Genomic DNA, 11,224 nt, shown 5'->3' on the forward strand with positions numbered 1-11,224 from the left:
AGAAGGCAAATGGTATGTTGGCCTTCGTAGCGAGAGGGTTTGAGTACAGGAACAAGGATGTCTTGCTGCAGTTGTACAGGGCCTTGGTGAGACCACTTCTTGAGTATTGTGTGTAGTTTTGGTCGCCTTATCTGAGGATGGATGTTCTTGCCATGGAAGGAGTTCAGCGAAGATTCACCAGGCTGATACCTGGGATGGCAGGAATGACGTATGAGGAGAGGTTGGGATGATTGGGCTTGTACTCGCTGGAGTTTAGAAGAATGAGAGGGGATCTCATTGGAACTTATAAAATTCTGACAGGACTGGACAGACTAGATGCAGGAAGGATGTTCCCGATGGTCGGGGAGTCCAGAACCAGGGGTCACAGTCTAAGGATAAGGGGTAGGCCATTTAGGACAGAAATTAGGAGGAATTTCTTCACCCAGAGAGTGGTGAACCTGTGGAATTCTCTACCACAGAAGGCAGTAGAAGCCAATTCATTAAATATATTCAAGAAGGAGTTGGATATATTTCTTAAGGCTAAAGGGATCCAGGGGTATGGGGAGAAAGCAGGGACCGGGTACTGAAATTGGATGATCAGCCATGATCACATTGAATGGCAGAGCAGGCTCGAGGGGCCGAATGGCCTACTCCTGCTCCTATCTTCTATGTTTCTATGTTTCTATATTAGAAATGGAGAACACACAAATAAAAATACACAGTGGGTGGAAATCCACTTCAGTATTCATCCAGCTGGTTCATTATTATTTGAAACACCAACAGAGTTCTTGGAAGAAGGAACATGAATATAAACATAAAAAGAAACACATGGATGAAGAAACAGAGGAAAAGCATGGATTCAATGCCACTGGAGCTATGCGATATTAGCAATATTTAAACCGCACAGCTCAAGGGGAGAAAGCTCGGAATAGGATGCCTCAGTTAAAGGAATCTCCACAAAGCCACGTTGCAAAGGGAGGAAGATATATATATATGTAAATAAAATCTGCTCAACTTCTCCACCCACACTTGAAGCCTAATGAAACAGGAGACCCAACTTTCCTCTCCCCTGTCCCTGCCTAGGCACAAGGTTAGGCACAGCGCATCCACCTGTATGTCTGGGTTGAGAGGCCTGCAGCAGCGCTAATGGCCACTGGTAGTGGAGCCTTCTGGTTGGTGTCCAAAAAGAGCAACCAGAAGGCCTCGAGCCCAAAGATTTTAGGTGCTGCGGCTCAATAAAAAAAGAAACTTACTTTTGGTCCCTCCGTGTCCTTGCTGGTTGCCCCTCTCAGACCCTCCAATCTGAGGGGCTGGGTGCAAGAACCAAGGCCCACTTGCAAAGACCCAGGAAAATGAGGCAGGAGGCACGGTGATGTCAATCCTGTCTTATTTGCATGGATTTTCAATACCTGTGGTTGTTCCAGGCGCCCTCTGGAGATGCCGCGTAAATATAAAGGTAACACAAAGAAGGTGGAACTCAACGGTACGGGTCTCCACCCCTTCTTCCTGTTTTGCACTGAGGTAATAAGCACTCCCCAGGCAGACAGCAGAAGAAAACTGGCCTTAGGAAGTGCCAGCTGTCTTGTCAATCTCACAGGGATCCATTTTCTTTCCACAGCCTCTGCAGCAAGCTTGCAATGTGGGACAACAATGGCAAGCTGCTCTGTATGTCTTGTACCAATTTTCTTCTGGCCTTTGAGACTTTTGAAGAGGTCAAGGTTTCAGAGCAGCCAGCTAATCAGGTGGGGTTCTTGTTCGTGAGAAATTTAAATTGGATGTTGGTCACAAAAATGGGTCTCATAAGTATACCATGAATATAATTGAATGAATACAGGGATACTTGGAAAGGGAGCAGGGAATAATTCTGGGCCCACCACTATCAAATATCCAAGCAACGTGGTTAAGGAATTTAAAAAGCTAATAGAATGCTAGAATGCCAGAATAGTTGAGCACAATTCTACAATGGTTATATTGCCAGTAAATGACTTTGGGAGTGATTTCTACCTCCCTACCATCCTGGTTGCACTTAAAATCAGGACAGGAGCAGGATTACAATAGTGTGTGCAATGGAAGCAGCAACTTATCACTGCACTCCCCGTGCCGATTTTCGGACCACAGTTCAGGTAACCAGAGCTCCCACCGAAAACAAGTGGGACCCTCATGAATCTCCGTTAATCGGGGTCAAATGACATAGTTATGACCCCCAACATTATTTTGATGTCCGCCCGCATGCTTACTGCTCGTCCCTGCTCCCGCCCACCAAACATTGTGGCGGGGTGGGGGCAGCCGTTTTCTGCAGGTGGGTGCAGGTTTGGCACACAGTTTCAATGCAGTCAATGTGGGTTTGTGAGCCTTAAAGGCTTCCACGTTTAATGTCCTCGCTGCTGCAGGGTCTGCAAAAATGTTGGCGACTGCCCTAAATTGGTGCTATCAGCTAAACAAACCGTCACATAAACACTGACACTGGTAACACCTAACATACATATTGTAAACAAGATCTACACCATTCATTCAAGACATGTACACCATTTATTCACAAGACCTACACCTGTCATACAGCTGCTGTCTTTATAGTTTGCCCTCTTAAGAGTAAGTACATAGGGCTGGATTTTGCTACGGGGGCGGGTTGGAGGTGGGAAACCCACATTCGGGCTTGTTGTCCCGCCTCCATGGAGATGTGGCCAACCCACTGGATTTTCCTCTGATTGACCTTGTTGAGCCCGCCCTGTGGGCTCAGCAGGCCAATTAAGGGCCACCCGGCAACAGGTGATGTCAGAGATTGACATTTCATCTGTCAAAAGCTTTTGGCAGATGAAATATCAGTGTTTAACAGCTGTTTGAAGCTGTCAAGCACTGAAAAACTGCTAATTCAGCCTCAGTCCTTTCTCAGGATAACTTTAAAATCATTTTGCTGCAGAAACCAAGAAGCTGATTTTTTTTTTTTTAAATCGGAGCTTCTGTGGTTCTTGCAGCCGACTCCCGACACCGGAATGCAGGACTCCTGTAAAGGTAAGTAAAAGTAAGTTAAACTTATTTAAACACTTTAAACACTTGCAAAACACTTACCTTTGCACTCCTGCACCCCTCACTCACCTGAACACTGGGCATCTCGACCCCTCCAAGACCTCAGACCCACGTCCCGCCTCGAAAACTTTTCGTGGTTTGGAGCTGTCGGGAAGCCCACAAACCAGCAATAAAAATCACGAATAGGCAAAAAACTACCTGTTAACTACCTGTTAACAGGCAGTTTAATTGCCTTTAATCCCTTCCCGCCCCTGGGAGTCGGGTTCCAGCACTTGTCGGCAACCCGACTCCTATGAAATTGACATGGAGGCGGGTTGGAGGCGGGATGGGGTCGGGACCCCCGGATCTCCGATTTTTATCGTCCGCACGCCTCCAACCCGACTCCAGGGGCTTAGGAAAATCCAGCCCATAGTGTTCACACAACTACCCAAATATTTAATTCACAAAACACTAGGGTAAATTTTTGTCTTCGCCACTGGAATGTAACTTGGTGGAGCAGATCGCCCGCATCTTATCGATCTCAATGGCATGAAAATCGGGTGGGTTCTCTAATGGGTGGGTGATCTGCTCTGCCAGTTTACCGCAAGGCTGTAAGGACAAAATGTTACCCCATTATGTTATTTCTGCAGCATCAGCAATCTGATCAGTCAAGTGGAAATGACAGGATTATGTCCAAAGTCTTAAAGTTATACCGTGTGCACATGAAGTTCCAACCAAGCAGACTCTAATCTTAATACTGGGACACATTAGAAAATGCATCTGTCCAGGGCTAAGGAAATCACATGAACATTCTTCAATAGAAATATAGTAAGACATATACCTTCTGTCAAGAAGCCTGTCCAGTATATGCATTCATGTTTATATATTTGTGTGTGTGTGTGTGTATATATATATATATTTGGGATGGGGAGGATCAAAAAATAATATTGGCCAGAACTTTCCCATTGTCGCGTGTGCGGGTTTAGGGGCGGGTTGGCAGTAAAAATGCCGGAAATAGCAAACGCGTCAGGAACCCGCCGTCATCCCACCGCCTCAAGCATTTAACTCGGGCGGCTTTGAAGGCGTGACACGGGCCTGATCCGCAGAGGCGGACGACCTCATTGAAATCATTAAGTGCTTGTTTACAGACCCTTAAGAGTGATTTTAACACCAGCTTCTGAGTTTTACTGCAAGAGCACGGGATTCACGGCGGTCGGGTGCTGGAAATGAGTCATCCATGATGTCATCAGACCCGCACCCTTTAACAGGGCCGGGAGACGCGCATGCCTGCTTTAATAGGGGACATTACGCTAAAGTCACTCTGAAGAGCGGGCCGATCAAGACATCGCGATACCGGCCCGCTACGCGGCCCGCACGCACCCACCCCGACTCGGAAGGGAAAATTCCAGCCATTGTCATTGTTGATTAAAAGTAACTATAATATTTGATAAATATTTAACAGACCAACATAGTTCATTTTATGAAGAACACATAGCAAGGAAAAAAAAGAACTTGCATTTATATAGCGCCTTTCACAACTTCAGAACGTCCCAAAGTGCTTTACAGCCAATGAAGTACTTTTGAAGTGTGGTCACTTTTTCCAAAGCAGCCACTGACTGTGGGCAAGCCTGTGTCACATTAGTTTATGTGTTTGTATCTGGTACTTCGCCCGTGTCTCAATATCCTGCAGTACATGCTATTTGTTATCATCCAGACTATTAAAACACCTTACCAGCTGTTTTCGGTTTTCATCCAGAAAGAGTCCAAGCAGTCCAAGGAATGATCCAAAGGCAAGCTATGGAAGAAAATGACAATTATTCTGTGAGTTACATTATTCACTACCTAATATATCCTGCCATTGTAATAGATGTTGTAATGCCAGGCTAGGCAATGTAAGCGTTCGGCTGTTTTAACCATCCCACCAGTATGCAGATCCATTAGAGCAAGTTGCACCCCAGACATGAACCTTGAGTTCTGTTTACATTGTCCTGTTGATGTTGGACTGAAAGCAGAAATAATTAAATCTGTAAACCAAGTAGAAGTCAATGGGATTCCTTGCCAAAATCACAAATCGAGCACATTAAAAAGCAACATATCTGCACAATTATCTAAATTTTGGGTCGAATTTCCCATCCAAGATCTTGATCTACCCTATCCAGCTGAATGCCCCAGCCCACATCAGCCACCCCTCTGATTCTGAAGTAATGCTTCTTCTTTACTCCCTTTGCTGCACCATTGGAGGTTTAGCTGTCAGCTACAATGCCCCCACCCCTTCCAAAACCACTTTTTGATGTTATTTCTCTTCCTGCCTTCAAATCCTTCCTGAAAACCGAACTCATTCACTATGCCTTCTGTGTTCTACCAATCTTCTGCATTTTTTCCCCTAACTTCTCCCTTCATTCCTAGTTTTTCCCCTATTTACCTCTTATTTAACACCTTATCAAATGCTTTTAGAAAATCCATATACACAGCAACCACTGCATTTCCTTTATCAATACACTCTGTTATTTCCCCATAGAGATCTATTAAATATGTCTAACACAACTTGCCTTTTACAAATCCATGTTGACTGTCCTTAATTAACCTATGTCTTTCCAAGTGTAGTATTAACTTTGTCCAATATTATGGCCTCTAGAAGCTTACTTACTCCCAGTATTAGGCCGACTTTTTAAGGTACCTGGTCTATCTTAATGTGTTCCTCATCATCCGGTAATGAGACCTGCAACTAGCGCCACGCATTACACAGGTGATTATAATATCTTGAATGTCGCGCTGGCGCATTGGCCCAGTAATTCGGGTCCCAACGCGTGAGTACGCACGGGGTACTCACGCGTGGACCCGATGGAAGTGCCGGTTTCTTGCATGCACAGCGCATACGCGGGAAAACGGCACTTCCGGTCCCCTGAAAGCAGGGGTTAAGAGGTGAAACGCGTGCGACGTATGAGGCAGCGCGTGCGCGTTGAACTTCCTTTTTTTTTGACAGGTTTGCCCGTGCGTGAAGGCCTCCACTTTTTACACATTAAAAAAGCAGACGTAAGGACTTCATTTTAAAAGGTAAGTGGTCAATTCATTAAAATTAGAAATTTTTTTCCACAGGTTTATTATTTTTAAATACTTTACAGTAAGGTAAGTGTATTTTTAGCTCTGATTTTTTATTAAATTGTTTTTTTCAAAAATTTAAATTATTGTTTAAAATGGTTATTTAATGTTATTTATAGTTGATTTAAATAGTGTGATGTTTTTTTTAAATTTATTTCAAGTTTAAGTACTGTTTTGGGCGCCCGGAGTTTTCATGAGTTTGACAGGTCTTATGTCAAACTCATGAATGGACTTTTCCCTCCTCCGATTGGTTGCCCAGTGCTCACGTGATCCCAGCCGACGCATCGCACTAAGTACGCCGCTGGATCACGCAAGCACAGCGCGCCGGGAGCTGGACCGGGCCACAAACAGGAAATCCACGCAGGCCCAGGCCTCAACTGTCGGCGCGCAATGTAAGTGTAGGTCGGGGGCTTGCACCCGCGGGAAGCCCCCGACACGAATTTCTGGGCCAATAACACAGTCAATCAGATGCCAGTGGCCACAGCAAGAAGCCATCCAGATGGTCTTGTATTTGTTGGCTTGGTATTGGTGATGGCTAGCTTGGTGTTCCACGCAGGTGGCCAGGAGGAGAGTGCCACTGGAGATTTTGTGGCCAACTCCACAGCATCTAATTACCTTTTACCATGAGGTGTGAGCACGGCCGATCCGAGTATTGAACTCTACGAGGATTAGTAATTTGTCATTTCATGCTGTTGATGATGTTGGTGAGATCTTCAATAAACTGCTCTTTGACGTCATTGGTGTTGGTCATGCTTGATGCGTAGGCACTAATGATGTTGGCATGTAGCCCAAGGGGGATGTGAAGAACCATCAGCCTGTCATTGATGCCTTTTGGTATAGCTTGTAGCTTGTGCACTAAATCTGTGCGGATAGCAAAGCCTACAGTAGAACGGCAGTGTTTAACTTACAGCTTGCCGATGAAGTAAAAGGTGTAGCCAGCCCCAACCTCCTCGAACTGACAGTTTGTCAGGGAACCGGGTCTCACTGAGAGCAGCTATGAGGTCATTGACATTGTCGAGTAGCGAACGAACATTCCAGGAGGCAAGGCTAATGGTGCATTTTTGCAAGTGCCATCATTGTTTTGTTCTTTGACTGTATGGTGAACTGCTGCAGCAGGCCAGCAGAATCATGATGGAGTGAGAAATTTTTAGGGATGTTTTCCTCCCCCTTCCTGAGCTGGGGAGAGTAATGGTGCCCCTGAAAATGGCTGCCCTGTCATTGAAGGAGGATACGCACGACAGTGTTGCTCCAAGATCAACATTGAATGATCATCTCTCTTAAGCCGGCCAGATTGCAAGTTTGTGGCTAGGTGCTCCCAGTAACATCCTATACCTGTACCACTTGGCCATGGCTGCAGATCTAGCGGTGTTGTAAAATATCTAGATTATGTGACAACTGAGAAACCTCCACATAGAGTGGATTATAGTGAGAGAAGCTCTGTGCGATAGCTGGTCTCACTCTCTGCCTGCTGGTGAAGGTTGCCTCAATGAGAGGACTAGTAGGCAAGGCTGCAACATGTTGCGAGGAGTCAAGGATGAAAGTCCATTGACTGAACCCATTTATGGCCAAGGTGATCACAGTCTCTTGCCAGGGTTGCGCTACAGTGCTGAGCAGATGGCAGGTAATTGTCTTGTGACACCGCTGTAAACTAGGAACTCAATCCAATTATTGGCTTGAACCCTCCTAGATAGATTGACAACATAGGCTCATGAGGTCAATCTGCTCAGGACAGTTTTTACTCCTAGATCGGGGTGTGGTGTCAGGATATTTCCCTTGATGGGAGCAGAGACTTCCCCTACCCCAAGATGCAGGTGCACCCACACCCACCCCCCCCACCCCCCAGCAACCCCCCCGCCCCCACTACTCCTGGCACATAGGGCCTATACCCTCATTCATGCATGGAAAGTCATGATGGCCCTCTGGTTCAAAGACTTTCCATTGTCTCTGGTCCATATAATGGGACAGGAAGATGGGAGCTGTCAACACACAGGGCACCAATCACAGTGTCTCTCTCGTTCCTTTGTTCCAGGCTGGAACAAATGTGAGATAGTCAGATATTGCTCACAATTATCAAAGTTGGCCCACTGCAAAACATTGGTTTCAAAAGCAGCAGGGTGATCTCTTAGATACCTGACTCCAGCAAATCACTCACCTTCAGGACTAAGCAGAACTGTGAGTCCCTATTGAGTCAGACATCAAAGAAAATGGCCTTTCAAAGGCCTGAAATATTTGCAAATAAATAACAGAGTATAAGTACAGCCTGTTCATAGCCTGGTGTTCAATATTAATTATTTCTGCCATTTGAGTGGACTGAACATCTGGTACCATTTTCCCCTTCGCCCGGCACCTCCCCGTGCAAGCGCAGGAGATGCAACACATGCCCTTACACCTCCCCACTTCCCACTGTCCAGGGCCCCAAACACCCCTTCCAGGTGAAACAGCGATTTACTTGTACTTCTTGCAATTTAATGTACAGTATTCGCTGCTCACGATGTGGTCTCCTCTACATTGGGGAGACCAAACGCAGATTGGGTGACCGCTTTGCGGAACACCTCCGTTCAGTCCGTAACGGGGACCCCGAGCTTCCGGTCGCCTGTCATTTTAATTCACCGCTCCATTCCCACTCAGACCTCACCGTCTGCGGCCTCTTGCATTGTTCCACTGAAGCTCAACGTAAGCTCGAGGAACAGCACCTCATCTTTCGATTAGGCACTTTACAGCCTTCCAGACTCAACATAGACTTCAACAATTTCAGATCATTACTTCAACCCCTATCATATATATATATATATATTTTTATCCACATCTTTGGTCTGTGTCTTTTTTTCTTCTCCCCCACATGGCAACTGTCTTTCATTCTGCCAGCACAATTTACACTTCATCTAGAGCCATCCTTTGTTTCTTAACCTGTTCCATTACCATCTCCTTTTGCCTTGAATATCTCTTAATGGCCTAGAAATTGGGTATAGCCCCGCTTGAGGCGTTAGAACTGGCGATGCGCTAAGTTTATAGCCAGACGAGAGCTATCCGCGCCTGGGGCGATATTGGGTTGCATCGCCCCCAAAGGGGATTCAGGCGCTAAATCAGCCATTGCACGGTGCTCCTAAGGCGCAAAAGGTCAGGCGCTACTCAATTTCGACGCGGACGGGCGCAGCACAGGTGAACTCAATTACGACAAAGCACGAGACCTGCAGGCGCCGGCCGGCTCTTAAAGGGGTGGGTCAGTCAGACTGAGCTTCAACACCCAATGCCCTGTAGGCCTCAGATTCGGCGCTCGCCCTTGTCTGGCAGTACAAAGTTCATCATTATGGAGAAGGTTAGGCAGAGAGCAGAGCGCTTCAGCACTGAGGCTCTGGACCAATTGGTGGCTGCAGTTGAACACCGTCGACAGGTGCTGTACCCGGATAATGGCAAGAGGCCAAATCAGAAGGCTTACCGACGATCTTGGAAGGAGGTTGCTGTGAGGGTCAACTCCAGCAGCATGGCGACCAGGACCCCTGTTCAGTGCAGGAAGAAATTCAACGACCTGACACGGATCGTTAGGGTGAGTGATGGTTTACCAAACTTGTGCTTCCCTCCATCTGCAGCTGACTTCGGGCACCCTGCTGCAATGATGCGCCACTGGCCATCTGTCAGTATGCACCCATGGCCCTTTCTGGGCAGACACATGGACAGATGTCTCAAGGCCTCATGTAAGGGCTCTTGCACCATGGGGGGCATGCGATGATGTCTCAAGGCCTCATGTAACAGAACCTCCCCTTCTTTCCCCTGCAGTCGAAAATGGCGCAGATTAGAAAAGAACAGCGTCGAACCGGTGGCGGACCTGCACAAGTGGTCACTCTCACGGATCTGGAGGAGAGAGTGCACCAGATACTTGGAGGACGTCTGTCTGGTCCTGTGACCACTGCATCTGCCGACCCCATTACCGACAGCGGGGGTAAGATTCTCACCTTTTTCACCTGTTGCCTTCCACTTGGTCCCCCCGCCAGCATGCATCCTCAGTGTGCAGCCATGTCAGAGCCTTGCCGCAATCTGGCATGCCTTTCAGCAAACATGTCCTTTTGCTAAAGCCACTCTTCCACCTCCCACTTTCAGATGAAGCAGCACAAACTCGGGCTCAACGCGCTGAAGCTGCCATTGCCAGTGCCACCGGAGGCGAGGACCAGGAGGAATCCGGACCAGCCGTTGCAGAATCCGGGGAGCTGAGACATCTTCAGACTGGCGATAGTAGTCCCCTGGAGGGGAGGGGGGGTGGCTCTGAGGATGAACCAGTTGCCGGACCAAGCGGCATGGAGCAACGCAGGGGGGATAGGCAAGTTCGGCCACCATCACCCCGCAGGGCAAGGCAGGTCGTCATGACTGCTGCACAGAGTGCAGATGAGGTCCGGCGCCTGGCAGAGATGAGCAAACAGGCCCGGGTCAGACACACGGAGCTGATAGCTGCAGTGGAGAAGATGCCTGAGTCAATAGATTCATTGGCTAGGAGTATGTTGGACTTCGGGGCAACAGTGGAGAGGACTCTGCAGGGCTTTGGCGCAACAATGAAGAGGTCTCTCCAGGTGTTCGGGGAAACAATGGACAGGTCTATCCAGGGCTTCGGGGCCACAATGAACAGGACTATCCAGGGCTTCGGCCCAACAATGGAGAGGACTGTCCACGGCTTTGAGTCGGCAATGGAAAGGACTGTTCAGGGCTTCGGACAATCCCTGGAAAGGTCTGTGCAGGGCTTGTCCGAGGCAGTGGAGCGGTCGGCTCCTGCCTTGTCCGAAGCCATGGGAAGAACTGTCCAGGCCTTCTCCGAAGCACTGGCACCTGGCACACAGGTCCTCACTGTTGCCACGCATTCACTTGCTGGGCTCCTCCACAGCCAGATTGACGCAACGCGATGTCTCACTGCAGCCACCCTCTCTGCATCAGATAGGATCACCCCGGGCCCTTCCACTCCCGTACAAGGCCAGGAATCCATGGAGCCTGCGATTGTGGCGGATGAGCCGAGCCGCTCCCCTCAGATAGCCAGTGTGTCGTCCGACCATGGTGCAGGTGTCCTCTCTCGGCAGGAGACCATTGCACATGCCAACGCTGGGACGCCTGCATTGCAGCTGCCACCACCTGCAGGCCACACTGCTCCCAGCCATGCTCAAAG

At 48.1% G+C, this 11,224-nt stretch overlaps 1 protein-coding gene across 1 annotated transcript in view; it reads right to left on the reverse strand.

Annotated features, from left to right (window-relative positions):
* LOC147115572 (transmembrane protein 255B) overlaps positions 1-5,695 on the reverse strand; it is a gene marked incomplete at its 5' end in the record, with an annotated part of 67,257 nt that extends 61,562 nt beyond the window's left edge. The window contains 2 exons of the mRNA XM_085989604.1: positions 4,715-4,777; positions 5,660-5,695. Of these exons, the coding sequence (XP_085845730.1) occupies positions 4,715-4,777; positions 5,660-5,695 (99 nt within the window). The remainder of the gene's footprint in view (positions 1-4,714; positions 4,778-5,659) is intronic.
* Between the last annotated feature and the right edge of the window lie 5,529 nt (positions 5,696-11,224).

This window comes from Somniosus microcephalus, chromosome 6 (assembly GCF_052327205.1).
Source record: "Somniosus microcephalus isolate GS21.2 chromosome 6, FLI_Smic_1.0, whole genome shotgun sequence".
Lineage (NCBI taxonomy): Eukaryota > Metazoa > Chordata > Chondrichthyes > Squaliformes > Somniosidae > Somniosus > Somniosus microcephalus.